This window comes from Typopeltis vanoorti, chromosome 23 (assembly GCF_054136105.1).
Source record: "Typopeltis vanoorti isolate ZY-2024b chromosome 23, IOZ_Tvanoo_1.0, whole genome shotgun sequence".
Classification (NCBI taxonomy): domain Eukaryota; kingdom Metazoa; phylum Arthropoda; class Arachnida; order Uropygi; family Thelyphonidae; genus Typopeltis; species Typopeltis vanoorti.
This window is the reverse complement of record NC_143571.1, coordinates 75,585,436-75,602,252: the sequence shown is the minus strand read 5'-3', so window position 1 is coordinate 75,602,252 and position 16,817 is coordinate 75,585,436. Positions and strand designations below refer to the sequence as shown.

General features: G+C 37.9%; 1 protein-coding gene across 1 annotated transcript in view; it reads left to right on the top strand.

Moving 5' to 3' along the window:
* Window positions 1-4,752: 4,752 nt before the first annotated feature.
* Window positions 4,753-16,817, top strand: part of LOC150093999 (ecdysteroid-phosphate phosphatase-like) — a 127,393-nt gene continuing 115,328 nt past the window's right edge. Inside the window, exons 1-2 of the mRNA XM_090413133.1 lie at window positions 4,753-4,873; window positions 12,299-12,412. Coding sequence (XP_090269259.1) covers window positions 12,310-12,412 — 103 coding nt within the window. The 5' untranslated portion in view covers window positions 4,753-4,873; window positions 12,299-12,309. The remainder of the gene's footprint in view (window positions 4,874-12,298; window positions 12,413-16,817) is intronic.

Here is a 16,817-nt window from a genome sequence, read left to right as displayed (position 1 = left end):
AAGAGCACTTACCAAGCTGAAGTAGTTTTTTGTCTAAAGATGAACTTGTTATGTTACAATTTCATCCAATAAGATACGTGTGCAATTGTTTTTACGAAATCCCCATTGCGTGTTGTATATTATATCAATTTCTCTAAATATGTATTTATTTTTCCTTAACTGTTCTTTCAATGATTCTTCTATTAAGATAGCGAGAAGATTAGCTTGTAATTGTAATTTCATCCGATTTTCCTTTTTTTTAATGTCGTGGAGATATCACTGATGTTTTTAGTAGTATTAAAAATTAAGTTTCACAATTTGAGCTGCAGTGTAGTAGTGTATTTTGATATCCCGTTGTCGTATTTTGCCAGCATGGTTGGCTGAGTGGTTAGCATATCTGCACTCAAGCCAAAAGACAGTGGGTTCGAATTCTGCCGCTGGCATGGATGTTTGTGATGGTCTTTGAATATACTAGTGGTGGTGCTCATGGTGGATGGCTTGGTGTAGATGAAGAAGGTAGTTGCTGTTTGCTGTAGTTCGTGGATTGAGTGTTGGAGACCGAGAGTTGTAGAGTGTTGGAGACCGAGAGTTGTAGATTAGGTGCACTCCTTGGATTAGTCTTTGGACTCATTTGAAGTGTCGTGTAATAATAATAATATTTGCTGAATTCCAGGAATTTCAAACTTAATTTTTGAGATAACTATACCCAAATCTTTTTGTGTTATTTGAGGGAAGGAAAGAGTCTTGTTTTCTTTTAGGAAAGTGATGGTGTTTGGCTTTCTAAAACCTGGTACAGTTCACCTTAAATTTTTTCCTTGAAAGTGTTATTAAATTTGTTCGCTCACTGCTTTTAGTTAATCACTAAACTACCTCTGGATTGCATACACGTCCATAATTACATGGATATGAAGTGTCCATTATACCAATATATCTTTCGATGTTATAGAAACTATAGGGATACGAAAAGTATATTTTTGATATATATTATCCTTGTGGCAGCTAACGCGTTTAATCCATGTTTAACCACCTTAACATGGATGAAAGCTCTGAATAACAAGTGTAGAGGAGGAGGCAGTATTGCACGTACTTCGTTTTTTGTTCTCCGTGTTCCTTTAATTTTTCATTCATTTAATTTGTTTTTATTTGTGATTTTAATGGTGGGATGAAAATAAAATATCAATAGTAATAAGTATTGTGCGAAAATAATCTAGCTGCAATCATCACAGCATCCCTCCTCCCTTCTTTCCCTTGCTGTACTCTTGAAAATATCATATCCTCCCATTTCTATTCCAGTCAGGAAACTATTCTCGTCTAACCATGGTTCGGTTATTCAAACTATTTAGGACAAATATATTCAATGAGTGCAATAGTTCGATCTTCCTTATTTTCTGCCACAGTCCTGGCATTCGTAAATAAGCGTCACAATCTGTTAAATATTTTAAAATTATCGCTAAAGGCTCTAATATACAAAGTCTTTTTAACAGCTTTTAAATATAAAAGCTGTTAAATCTTTTAGATATAAACACTTTATATTATGTCAAGATCAATACCATGAACCGATAGAAGTTATTATTATTATTATTATTTCGTGACACCTCCAAGAAATCCAAAGACTCATCGAGGGAGGGAACCTACTTTACTGTTCTCCGTCTCCACCACTTTCATCCGTTTCGGTCATCTACGCCCACTGTATCTACTGTCCACCACCATGACTAGTATATTTTTTCTCTGTAAATTGCGTGTGAAGGCCGATATGTCTGTATGCGATAAACCCGAGTTTCCGGGAGAAAAACCTGCTATCTACGTATAAGATCGGCGAACTCACCTTCCATTGAAGAGCAGGGGTGAATTCTCCATGTTTGCTATGCTTGCTGCGCAAGCTCATTACTTGAGAAAGAAGTAATATTTATTTGTTAATAAATGCATGCATTTATAAGCATTCCATTTAGGCTTTTATTTTTGTAGACAGAAGACGTCTTAAGCCTGCGCGGCAATAATTGAGCTTTGTGTTGTGTATTGAAGGCTGATGCTTGCTCGTCTAGTCAAAGCTACCTTGGCTTGTTCAGTTGTTGGAGCTTCCAGGTCATCGCTGCAGCAATGTGGTTTCATGCGTGTGCATAGCCATTCCCGCTCCCTCACGTCGTCTCACTCTTTGCTTAAACACAGGCCATACGCCTTCAAAGTAGTTCTAGCCATCAGCTTTAATTTAGCTACTTGAATTTGAATTCAAGTAGCTAAATTAAAATGATATTCTATCTTGAAAAAGATAGAATATCATTTGTAAAATAAATATTGTATTTTATTGATTAAATGCTCATAAATTTCTAAATATATAGTTTTAAATGGTCATAATTCCTTATTCCATTAATCGGACTTCAATCACACCTTTCACTCCCTGAATGATATCAAGAGCAAGCGTGAATTTCAAGACCAGCATTCTTCCCTGTTGAAAAGAAACCCATGTAGATATTTCTCCCGTTACGAATTAATTCTTAGAAAAAGGCCTTTCCCTAAGAAATGAATTCTTAGGCCTAAGAATCGAACTTAGGCCTTTTCCGATCAAAGGCGAAACGTAACATCGTTCTTCCAATTGGGCTATGGAGCGTTTTAAGAATGCACGATGTTATAAACATATTATATTTCTTTTAAATTTAACATTAGAATATAATTTTAAATATAAGATAGACGAAAGATTTGCCACAGCATACTAAACTGCCTGTTCAAAATATTAGAAACATTCTGGTGTAAACGGAATTCACAGTGATATTCGACTACCGTCACAAGAAGGAATTACCTATAAATAGGAAGTGGAGACTCGGTCAAATAGCATCTGCGTTCAAATGTAATTTATTTATTTCAATGTACAACTTACAAAGGAAAGATCGCAAAACCTGTTCCACATCACTTCGAATGTGGGTAAGATTAAAAATCCGTTTCTCGGAGGAAACGATGTTTTAATTGCGCAATTCAAAACATCGACTCGTAGACGAGACTCTTCTCGCATTGTTTCAGACAATAATGTGTTGTGTTAAGGACAACGATGTGGTGGAAGTTGTCTGCTGTACTCTCTTTCCTGGATGCCAGTCATGATGGACAATCTTGAAACAGCTGTTGTGAATGACAAAGAGTGAAGTTGGCTGCCGACTAGTTGCAACTGCGTCGCTTACTCTCTTTCTGGAATAAAATAGCGTTAGCGTATTTATTTTTTTATAATGATTAGATTAATAATGCAGTTCAATGTTATAAATAGGGAATAGTGTGGTTGCCTCAATGTATCTAACATTGATAACACGGAAAGCAACAACCGCATTCGAATACCTTAATCCTTTATTTTTTTCTTTAATATTGGTTATTACTATTTATTGTATTATATAAAAACAGTGAAAAGTTCATAATACAAAAAGGTATTCGGCAAGGCGACGCCATATCTCCCAAATTATTTACAGGTGCACTAGAGGAAGTCTTTAAAAGCCTTGATTGGGAAACAAAAGGAATAAACATAAATGGAGAAAGGCTGCATCATCTGAAATTTGCAGATGATATTGTTCTAATGGCAGATAATCTTGAAGATCTGGAAGAAAGGCTAAATCAGCTAAATGAAGCCTTCAGAGTAATTGGATTAAAAATAAATAGAGAAAAAACAAAAATAATTATTAATAAATATATTAACCATAGAACTGTCAAAGTTGAAAACCATGAAATACAACAAGTTACTTCATATGTATATTTGGGCCAATTGTTATCCTTTGAAGAGTGTCAAAGAAAAGAGATTGAACGAAGAATTTACCTTGGATGGATGGCTTATGGGAAAATGAGAGACATATTCAGAAGTGATATCCCTATGGGTCTAAAAAGGAAAGCTTTCGACCAGTGCATATTTTCTGTCCTGACATGTGGAGGAGAAACACGGACTTTAACAGAAGCCCTAAAAAATAAGCTGAGAACAACACAAGATTGCATGGAAAGAAGTATGCTAAAAATAAAATTAAGGGATAGGAAGACAAATACCTGGATAATATCTGAAACAGGTCTCATGAATATTGTAAAATACATTAAACAGGCTAAGTGGAGATGGGCTGTCCATATTGCCAAATGCAGTGACGAGGGATGGACTAGAAAAACAACAAAGGTGAAGACCGAGAAGAAGGTGAAGGTGTGAACTGGAACAAATTGCAGGAGTGAGATGAATGGGTGAGGCAGAAAACCGAGTGATCTGGAAAACCATGCAGCAGTGGATAGAACCAAAAGGTTGAAGAAGAAGAAACTACTTATTGTTGTGTGTGTGTGTGTGTGTGTGTGTGTGTGTGTGTGTGTGTGTGTGTGTGTGTGTGTGTGTGTGTGTGTGTGTGTGTGTGTGTGTGTGTGTGTGTGTGTGTGTGTGTGTGTGTGTGTGTGTGTGTGTGTGTGTGTGTGTGTGTGTGTGTGTGTGTGGACTGCAATGTTTAATATCCGAGCGAATGTTGAATAGCTATTGTTCGAAATGATATTACACATATAAAGCTGAACGTGCACAGGTTCTTATAAGTAAAAGAGATGGGGAAAAAAAGAAAAAGATATAATAAAAATAAAAAAAACAGCCAGCTATATTTGTCAATATACATTACATGCGCGTATCTGAATGCTTTGCCCGGTGTGTAAAAATAGAGTACTTGGCATTTGACATTTTGTGGCAGTAGTTCAAAAGCGCATTCTATCCTTCACAATCGTTGTATTTCAGATCTGTTTAAAATTCGACATGCTATTCTTCGTCTTCTTCTTCTTCTTCTTATTTTTTTTTTTTTTAATAGGGAAATAACTTAAAATGGTTTGCCCAAAATTAATTATATAAGGATAATGAATAACGTAAATGGCAACGCAATGTTTAACAGTTCCCTGGTGTTCCTTTGAATGTCAAGTAAGCAATATTTTTATTATATGAGAATTAGCTAAGGAACAATACTAATATTAATTAAAAATTTTCAGCTTGATTCAAATAAATTATGAGTTGTCATATTTTAATTTTTCCAATTGTCATATGATTGTGCATTCTGCCATCTGTTGGATTGTTTTATAAGTAGATGTAAACAGTTTGATGCGCGTATGTGTTTTTTATACACTTACGGGGAAAGTTTTACAATTAGAACTGTGATAATCTTGCCTGTACTGCTTTACGTGAAAACGTTGAAATTTATAGAGACCGGAAAAAAAATTATATATATAAATATAAATAAAAAATATATATATATATATATATATATTTGATTAACTTTTGAAATTTCTGGATCATATTGACAAATGTGTCAGAAATATGACATCGCTCGAAAGGATTATTTGTGATTTAAATTTATATTATTAATAGCACACACCGAATGTTACTTTAGCGCAATTGCAGCGTAATTAAAAAGCAATACTTAACGATTACAGAGCGACAACAAAGACTAATATCAGATACCTTTCCATTTTTTCCTAATCTAAATTCTAGAAGCAAGAAAAAAAATCCTATATATTCTGCTGGTTATTCGAACCATCGAGAATTAGACACTTGCACTAGAGGTACAAGAACCTATAGCACATCAGTGCCACATGTGGGGTACAAATGAGGGCTGAGAAAGAAGAAAGCTATTAATATTCTTCTTAAAAAGCTGTAGGTTGAAATTGTTGGGAAACACATCACAAGGAAGGCCGTTCCAGATGACAGAAGTAGATGGAATAAATGAGGAAGAGGAGAAGCAGGTTTGCAGTTGTGTGTAAAGGGATGTTGGACAGCAACTGCTCTTGTTTTAACAATTCTAACAACAAATGAAGGAATGATGTTTGTGAATTCACTGGAGCAGTGACCATGGAAATTTGTGTAAAAGGGACGCAGAGCTGAAACATTGCTTTTCTGAGATAGAGGTTGACGTGAGCCTGCAAGGGAAGGATCATCTATGAGCCAAATTGCTCTCTTCTGGACAGCATTGAGAATTTTTAAGGAGGTTTTAGGTGCACCACCCCAAATGTATGTTCTGTATTCTAAGGATGGACAGATTTGGGATTTATATTGGGTTAGTAACTGGGTGGGTGTAAAGTTGCTTCTTGAGCAGAAAAGAATGCCTAATTTTTTAAAAGCTGAGGAAGCTATTAATGTGATATGCTTGTGCCAAGGGAGGATGGAGAGAAAGAGAGAGTTCATCCTCTCTGGTAATGTTACTGAAGATAAAGGAAGGTGAGCTGCAGTGGTGCACCCAGAGGGGGGGGGGGGAGCAAGGGGCCCGGGCACCCCCCAAAGTAAAGGAAAAAACACTAGAAAATTTTCCAGAAATCTTTTCCTAATTTAAATTCATTTTTTTATTTATGTTGTGTCGTGTCTTCTATTTCTATACTACTTATGAATTACTGATCACCGCAGATGCTCAGTCATAGGTCGTATGCGATGCGTAGTGTATATTCGCAAATTATCTACTCAACTCGGCCTCCCCCCCCCCAAAGGTTAAATCCTGAGCACTCGGCCCCCTCCAAGATTAAATCCTGAGTGTGCCACTGGTGAGCTGTGATCCCTTTTGCAAGAGAAAAGGCAAGACTGCATTTTGGCAGCATCGAAGGTGACTAGGTAATCCTTGCCTTGCTGAAGGATGTATGGAGATCAGTGTTTAAGGCACTGGTTGTAGATGATCTTGATGTAAGGGATGTCTGTGAACTTCATGGTTTGTCAAAGGAGTAGAATGAGTTGAGAGCGCTATCATCAGCAAATCTATGGATTTGCTGATGATAAGAAAAGCATATCAACAGATTCCTTCTTTCTTCTTGTCCACTTGCCCCATTTATATGTCACATCAGTGATGTGTAGGCAAGCGATCAAGAAGAAAACTGACTTGCTATATAAAACAGAAAGAAATTAAGAAAAAGCTCCAAACTTATTGAATCAGCTCCTCTCCTTTCTGTTTCATCTATCACAGCTCTTTCAAACAAGCTCTCTCATTCTTCCCTAAAGACTATAATCTTCAGCTGCTCAAGAAACATACACATTTCTTCTTTTTTTTTTTCTTATTGTCTGTGAGATATTAAAAAAAAATCTAATGACCTTATTAACAACTCAAGCAACAGTTGATACATCTCCAATTCATTATCTGTAGTCTATCATTTTCCTTCCTTCTAAGCTGCATGGCATCATTTACACGACATGATATATGCTCACAAAGTGCTTATTAAATACTCATGTTAGAGGCTTAATGGAGTGAAACAAGACTAAAAAAAAAAGGATTAAAAATGTTATTTAATTCTTCTAATATTTCATATCATTCACTGAGACAACATCAGGGACTTGTAACACACACAACAGCAATACAAAACTAAGTGAGACGTATACAAAAGACTAGAGTCCTAACTAGGTAGGACAGACTCCCTCTGTGGGAACCTGTTGGTGGCCTAGGATGCAAACTTGGATCTCAAAGTATTACTGTTTCCCATATTTTGGGAAGTTTAATGCAACCATATTTATTTAGATTAGGTTGATTTTTGAGAGCAGCTGCAGATTCCAAAAATAGTCTTTCTCTTCTAAATTTACTACGATGGAGCATGGTGGTCTTTTTCCAATTGATTCTATGTACTGTATATAAAGCATGGTCCACCAGGCCTGATTGACTATAGTCATGGCTGCTGATGTATGTTTTGTGTTCTTCCAAGTAAATGTTTGCTGATCTTCCTGTCTGTTCATAGTATGCCAATTTGCAGTAATAGAACACTTTAGCAAAGGTTGGTAGAGTCTCTGCTACTAATGGCTTGCAAAAAGTTAAGCAAGTTTGAGTGCAATTAGTAGTTGGAAGGGAATCAATTGTTCGATGCTGTTGGCACACTCTCCCTCGACAAGTCTTTGGACTCCCTGGAGGTGTCACATAATAATAATATATCCAGGCACAGACAAAGGAGGGAGATGAAATTTAGTAGAATATAAGAGGGTAATAAGCTTTCGGTGGGGGGCTTAAAAGCCATGCAGAAATTGGATTTCTTTAAGATTCTTGCTATTTTTTCTAAAGTGCCTCAGATATATGTAATGATGATAGCTTGCTAAAATTTATTACTTTAGCTGAAGTAACTAGAACAGGATTACGTATGGGTGAGTCTTTGGTGACTGATGCAGTAATAAATAGTATGGGAGTGATAACAAAATAAAACCACAAGAGGCCTAGAAGAAATGAAATGTTGTGAGAGTGGGGGGGGGGATAAGTAATAGAGCATTGATTAATGAAACTGGGAGAGTCATGCTGAATAGCGTAGAAAATCAGTCCATGAGTGACGCTTGTGTGGACTTGAATGAAGTTAAGAGTGGTAAGATATATGATGATTTTATGACTAAAGGTATGGAGAGTGGTATGCTTGGCTGGTGGGACAATAGAAAGAGTGGCTTTAGCAATAAAGAGAGGGCATGAAGCAGACAAGATGATAGTTATGGTGGGTACAAATGACCTGAGTGGTGGTATAAATCGGGTAGGAAAAGATTTAAGAACATTGTTAGATATTGTGAAGAGAAAAAGTGTCAATGGGAGGATAGTGTGTGTGCTGCCTCGTTTTGACAATTACGAGTTAAGTAGATGAGCAATGATAATGAATGATATGATTGCAAGAATGTGCAAAAAAAGAGGTCTGGAATTTGTTGATGTTTGGAGTGTGTTTGAAGGAAAAAGACAGTTGTATGCTGGAGATGGGCTGCATCTGAACATGGAAGGACATAAGCGATTGAAGAAGTTAATGTTTTCTGAACAAGTTCAAGTAATTGGGCAGGGAAACTAATATGAAAAGGTTGAGTGTAAGAGAGAGAAACTCTAGCACTTATTGTATATTTATTGATCCTTATTCGCAGAATAAGTTGCAGAAGAGAGGGGATAAAAATCGGCATGGGACTACTGAAATTAGTGACTTATATATCAGTTCTAAAGCCGGTACAAGATCTAGAGGGAATCTGCAATTTTTGTATACCAATGCAACAAGCATTCGAAATAAGAGAGAAGAATTTTTGGCATTAGTCAGTGCAATCTCACCAAAAGTTGTAGGCATTAGTGAAACTTGGCTGTCAGTAGAAGATGTGGTCACTGTAGTTGAATGTGATGGGTATAGTATTTTCAGTGAGGATAGAGAAGATAGAACAGGGGGAGGAGTACTGTTGATGATAGCTGATGTGTTGCAGCCAAAGAAAGTAGTATATCAAGATGATAGACATGTGAATGAGAGTTTATTTGAGGCGGTCTGGTGCGAAATAGTGACCAATGCAACCAAATATATCAGTTGGATGCTGCTGTAGGCCAGGGAGTACAGGGGGAGATATTGAATTCATGCATCAGCAAATTAGTGCAACGAGTGCAGGTTTAGTGATTATTATGGAAGATTTTAATTATGATGATATCAGTTGGAAGGAGGAAATATCACGTAGCAAAAAGGAAATGGAGGTCATACATCTTCTACAAGATAATTACTTGAAACAGCACATAAATGAAGGGACACGTGGTGTGAGAGTGTTGGACCTGGTTATTGGTTCAGAGGTTATATGCATAAGTAAGGTGTCCTCGTTACCTCCAATTGGTGAAAGCGATCGTGTGGTATTGACTTGGGAGGTTCCAAAATCTGTGGATTTTTCTGTTAAGAAGGGGTATATACAGAACTACAGGTTAGGCAATTATAACAAGCTTCGGAGTGAGCTTGCAGCCATCCCATGGCAGAACATATTGCAGGGGAAAGATGTTAGCAGTGCATGGGATAAAATCAGTGGGTATCTGAGGAAAGCAATATCAGATTGTGTCCCCATAGTCAGGAAGTCAAACAAGGCAGGTGTTAGATGGATGAGCAGTAGTATCAAGCTTGATCTGCAAAAAAAGAAAATGTTATGGAGATTTTACAAGGAGAAAGGCAATCAGTACACCCATGAGCAGTACAAGGTGCAAGCTAGGAAGGTTACCAGCATAGTAAGAAAAGCTAAATTAGATTATGAGAAGACCTTAGCCAAAGAGATCAAGGGTAATCCCAAAGAGTTCTTCTGCTATGCGGCAAGTAAAAGGAAGAATGACTTCGGAAGGATAACTTTAGTGGGTGCTGATGGTATTGAGGTGACAAAATCAGATGTAATAGTTGAGTTACTGAATTTTAGAATTAACTGCAAAAGTTCAAAAAGGTTCAAAGTGCCGCCTGGGGCAGATCATCCCCTCTGCCCCCATCTAGCTATGCCTCTGGTGATAAGGTGTCATTTAAGGGAATATTGGTGAATTGTGATATTTTAGTTAGCTTTCGTATCATCTCGCTGTTCACCAATAATTCCTTAAATGACAGTCAATTTTAATGATCAGCCAACATCCACATGGAAGAACACAAAAAATACATCAGCCAGCCATGACTATAGTCAATCAGGCCTGGTGGACCATGCTTTAGATACAGTACATAGAATCAATTGGTAAAAGACCACCATGCTCCATTGTAGTAAATTTAGAAGAGAAAGACTATTTTTGGAATCTGCAGCTGCTCTCAAAAATCAACCTGATCTAAATAAATATGGTTGCATTAAACTTCCCAAAATATGGGAAACAGTAATACTTTGAGATCCAAATTTACATTCTAGGCCACCAACAGGTTCCTACAGAGCGTGTCCCACCTAGTTAGGACTCTAGTCTTTTGTACACATTTCACTTTTGTATTGCCTTTGTGAGTGGGTGTGTGTTATAAGTCTCGTTGTAATCCGTGATAATGTCTCAGTGACTGAGATGATATATTGGAAGAATTAAATAACATTTTTAATCCTTTCATAGTGCTGTTTCACTTCCAACATGCATTTCTCTAGCACTTAAGCCTTAACACACGGATTATGCTCATTAAATAATTCCACTACATTCTTTGCCATGATCACTCTACTACTGTAATATCCATCTGTGTCACTCTTCTGTAATTATTCTTCTTCTTGCTTGCCTTGCAAAAATTTCCTTTGGCCTGACTTGCCAGCCTCCTCTCATATTGCATTTTCATGTGTGTCACTTTGCTGTCATCATCATCATCATCATCATATGTTCACTGGGCATTCACAGATGCTGTATGTCACGCTGATGCTCAGTGATGTGCCACACTGGGCCTCGCCATGTAGTTCTGTTGTATGCTTTTCTGGAGGCTTCAGCTCTCTGAAGATCATTCACTCCTCACACACCATTTTTTCCAGGAATGTTACCTTCTGTTATTGTTCTGAGAAGTCTTTCTTCCATCCTTTCAATGTGTCCCTTTTCTAGCCTGCATTTTATACTTCTCATGCATCTAATTACAAGTAACTATCTTGTATACCTCTTCCATGACATCTATTTCACCCATACGCTATTTATTTGCTGAACTCTTGGTATACAGCTGTACATTGTTTGTATCAAATGTTTTGTATTCAATTCCCATACTCTTTTGCTTTGCAGCTTTTCCCACAAAAAACCCACCTTATAATTCCTCATATGTCCTCTTCCTGCCCATCTCCCAAGCCAGTACCTCATGATCACAATCTCCAACTGACATCTATGTTAATTCTTCACATACAGTGAGGATATCATGAAATCTATGATAAAACTTCATGCTGCGTAAGGTAGCCATCCCTCAAAAAAATTCAACAATTTCTCTCCCTGTTTCCATACACTTTTCTGTTTCCAATCCATCATCCTATAATTCAAATCTTCTATTAGGATTGTACACCTTTTACATATCCAAATCAGTTTGTCTTAAGAATTTCAGTATAAGTGCCCTCTATGTTCTCAGGCCTATAACAACAACCTATTAGATATACTGTCCCCAAAATTTTAACCTCACATAGAATAGTCAAACATCACACATACTATTATAGAGATATTATCAATAATGTAATTTCGTATAAAAAAATTAGGTTTTTTAAATAAAGGTGTGTTTTGCATATTTTGGTATGAAGCTATTTGAAAATGTCACTAGTCTGTTCTCACTCTCATATCAGGCAAAGATAAAAATCTGTGTTATGAAGAAATTAATTGATTAAGTTAAGGGGATAATAAATCCTTCATTATTTCAAAGCCAAATAAGAACCGCGAAGATCGAAATCGATTTCGCAGTTCTTATTCGGCTTTGAAATAATGAAGGAGTTATTCCCTTAACTTAATTTATGTCGGCGAAAAAAATTGCCTCTTGGATCTTTATTGAAATTAATTGATATTAATAATCAGTTTATATATAAATAAACATTGTTTATTGAGTTATATAATAGTGGTGGTAGTTGAACAAATTAAGATAGAGTTTGAACTGAAATGTATTTGTATTTAGAAATATTATTCTAATTAGGACCAAGAATAATTTAGTTTTAGAGTTTGAAGTATATCCTATGTATTTATAGCTAAACACTGAATGGCAGAGACATCTAACTTGAGGCAACTGTATATTGTTAGACATGCAGAACGAGTAGATTTTACTTTTGGAGCATGGATTCCAGCATGCTTCAATAAAGAAGGTAAGGATTTATGGTAAAGGGAGATTTAAAAATTTTTGTTTTTCTACAGTCATATTCCCAAATAATATATATAGATTATTATTATTATTATTCAGGCCTCCATGGAGTCAAGAGACTCATTGTGGGAGGTCCTTCTTAGGGAATACAAAGTCTATCATACCACTCATTGAACTCATTGACTGTTCTTGCTCTAACCACTCTCTCAGGCAATGCATTCCATGGTTCAACCATCCTCCACGCAAAGAAACCACTTCTCACCCTCTTGCTGACAGCTTCCTTTTGTAACTTCCAGGGATGGCTCCTTGTCCTTGCTCCTTCCTGCCATTCCACCAAGCAAAAGAACTCCCCGATGTCCACCCTGTAACGGCCACCCTCTCAACAGTTTAAAAGTATCAATCATATCACTTCTCCTTCTTCTATCCACCAAATCTGCAGTCCACATTCCCTCAGTCAATCCTCAAAACTGACATTGTACAGTTTTGAAGCCATCTTTGTTATTTGCCTCTGTACCCTTTTCATAGTTAATTTATCCCCTTCAAATCCTGGAGACCAAATTTGAGAACAATAGTCTAAGTGTGGTCTGATCAGAGTCTTATACAATGGAATGATAACTCTTATCTCTACAGGTCAGCATCCTTTTCAGTATTGCAGCAATCCTCTGTGTTACCTTCACCACCTTTGCAATATGCTCCCTGAATTTCAGTTTTTTATCAATAATTACCCCCAGATCTCTTGTTTCCCCTACTTCCTCCAGTACAGCTCCTCCAACTAAGTATGCAGCCTTCCATCGATGTATCCCAAACTTTAAGACTTTACATTTTGCTGCATTAAACCGATACCCCCATTCATTTGCCCATCTGTCTAGTTTATTCAAATCCTCTTGCAGGGCTGCCACATCTGCACTATTACTGGTAACCCTTTACAGCTTTACATCACCTGCAAACAACTGAATATTCCCTTGCAATCCATTGACAATGTCATTGATTTAAAGGTTGAACAACACAGGTCCCAGTATTGAGCGCTGTGGAACCCCACTTGTAACCTTCTGCTTCCTTGATATTGCCCCACCATGCACAACTCTTTGATAACCATCAGACAGCTAATCCTGAATCCAGTTGACTAACCCGACATTTAAACCCATGTGCTGCAACTTAAATATCAGCTATCATGTGGCACTCTGTCAAATACCTTTTTGACAGCGTGCCACATGATTTTTTTTCATCCACTTTACACCAAATTGTGTCTGCTTCTTCACTCATGGAATACAGCTTACTGTTGCTGCTAACAAATATTCCTTCACAATTTTCCAAGCACTAATGATATCCTGGCCTTCCAATTCTGCCCTCCATGGAACTGCCACTAGTTGATACCTAAGTCTATTATAATCATCTGCCTTATAATTCTATGTACGTTTCCTTTTCTTTGAATACTCCTGCATGTCTATTCATCTTCCAAGTCAAAACCACATGGTCACTCTCTCCAAGTGGTGGGAGAGATGTTATCTCGCTTATTATCAGCTCTTCTGATGCTATGACCAAATACAAAACTCTTGAACCTCTTGTTCTCTCTATTACATGTTGCCTAAGACATTTGTCCCTCAAGAATTCTAGAAATTCCATCCCTTTATTACTACATGCATTTTCCTCTTCCCAGCTTATACTGTTGTAGTTAAAATCTTCCATAACAATCATTCTTCTTGCACTTGCCAAGCTCAACTGCCTAAACATCTCCTGCTCCTCGCTCTCTGTGCTCCTTGGTTTGTAGCATCATCCCAGTAAATATCCTGTCTTGGCCACTTCTACCTCACAGCATATGCTTTCAAAACCATTAGTGTCACTGCCTTCCAAAGCCTCCACTCTTAGAGGTCATAAGTCATCACTTGCCATAAGCAGTATTCCCCCATCATGTTTTCTTTTCCTATCCTGCTAAAAATGCTGTACTCTGCTACTTCAGTTCCTGTTATTATATCATCTGTTGTATAACTGTTGTAGTTAAAATCTCCCATAACAATCATTCTTCTTGCACTTGCTAAGCTCAACCGCCTAAACATCTCCTGCTCCTCGCTATCTGTGCTCCTTGGTTTGTAGCATCACCCCAGTAAATATCCTGCCTTGGCCACTTCTACCTCACACCATATGCCTTCAAAACCATTAGTGTCACTGCCATCCAAAGCCTCCACTCTTAGAGTACATAAGTCATCACTTGTCATAACCAGTACTCCCCAATCACGTTTTCCTTTCCTATCCTGCTAAAAATGCTGTACTCTGCTACTTCAATTCCTGTTATTATATCATCTTCTTTCAACTACATCTCAGAGATCCAAGTAACCTTTAGCCAGGCTGATGCTATCAGCACCACCAATTCATCTCCTTTATTTCGGATTACTCCTGGCATTAGTATAAAGCATAAAAATGTCACTGCTGCGATACCCATCATTATCCCCCTCTCGACCCCACTGGACTCAGTGTTACCTGATGTTATCCCCCTTCCTCCAAGCACCCATTCCCACAAGAGGCCACCTCTGCTACCATCCACCCTGAGAATTCTAGTTTCCCTACATTGATACACTGACTCATTCAGAAAACAGCAATTTCTCCAGATGCCTTTGTCCTTCCTCATTCAAATGCAAATGGTCTCTCGCATACAGTTCCCTTCTATCCTGGCTATTATGCTATTCAGTGTTACTGCTCTTCTGCTCAGCTCGTCACTATGATACCTGGACAGCACACACACACAGATCTCAGATCTCTTGCCACCCGATTTACACTGCCTCTCAAGTCATTCGTGCCCACCATCACAATCATTTCATCCATCCTTTCACCCCCTCTTAATTGCCATAGCCACACTTTCTATTGTCCCTCCAGGCAAACACTCATCTGGAATCCTATCTTGTACACCACGGATCATCGAGTCTCCATACATCACACATCTTACCACTCTGTTCCTTGACTGCTCACCTGCAGTTCAGTGCCATAACTCAGTGTTTTTTGTGTGGTGCAAATTCTATTCATGTATCATCTTCAGTCCATGTTTAGTAACTAACCATACATTAATACTTAATGAAACAATTTTATTTTAATTTTTTACTGTATGTTTGTATAAATTATTCCCCTCCTGAATTGCAATAGGTGCCCCACTTACCTCTACCCTAGTTACAGAAGCATATATATGCATATATATACACACGCATACACACAAGCATTGAATAGCCAGTTTATTAAGTATCATGTAAGGAATGTCCCTACGATGCCACATTTGGGGAGAGAAAACATAGAAAACAGAATAGGTGATGTGCAGTGTCTTGAGCAATTTGAAGGGGAGAGAAATCAGCAATGCCTGGGACTTGGTCTGGAATCAACTACTTATGGCAATCTCGGATTGTATTCTTAAGAGTGAAATTGATCAATAATGGAATTATGTAGAAGCTTCTGAGAAAGAGAATGTTATGATAGAGATATAAAGAACAGGGTACTCCTCATCATCATGAGGAGTATAATGTACAGGCTAGAAAGATCAGTGGAGTGAGGACGGAGAAATTAGCAATCCAAGCATTCTGTGTGTTCTCCTGCTACCTAATTCCTCTGATTTGCATCCGCTTGATCATTTCTGGGATTATGTGGAACTCGGTATCATCTTATTGACACCAAAGGGGAGGGGGTTCAGCTATTGAGTGATAACTCAGCAGCTGACCTCCAGGACAACACTCTGCCTAGTTGTTCCAGAATAATTCCGAACCCCCTTTTGTGGTCTAGGGGAGTCACTGCCAAGACAGGTGGTTATCTCAGCCAAAGGAGGCCTAACATAGTACTGGGTAGGTGGTCATAATGTTTTGGCTCATGTATTTATTCATTAAGGGGTGTACACTGGAGAGGGGGGGAAGTTCATAGAATCTTGATCAGAGATCTTTATTATTATTATTATTCAGGCCTCCATGGAGTCAAAAGACGCATCGTTGGAGGTCCTAAGAACATAAAGTCTGTCAAGATTCATCAAGGGGAGGTCCCCCCCTAAGAAACACAAAGTCTATCATATCACTCCTTAAACTCATTGACCGTTCTCGCTCTCACCACTCCATGGCAATGCATTCCACGGTTCAACCACCTTCCACACAAAGAAACCACTCCTCACTCTCTTGCTCACAGTTTCCTTTCGTAACTTCCAGGGATGGCCTCTTGTCATCATTCCTTCCTGCTGTTCAACCAAGCGAAAGAACTCCCCAGTGTCAACCCTGTAACCACCTCTCAACAGTTTAAAAGTCTCAATCATATCACCTCTCCTTCTATCCACCAAACAATGCAGTCCACATTCCCTCAGCCGATCCTCATAGCCAAAATTGTACAGTCCCGAAACCATCTTTGTCATCCGTCTTTGTATTCTTTCTACAGTTAATTTATCCCCTTCAAAT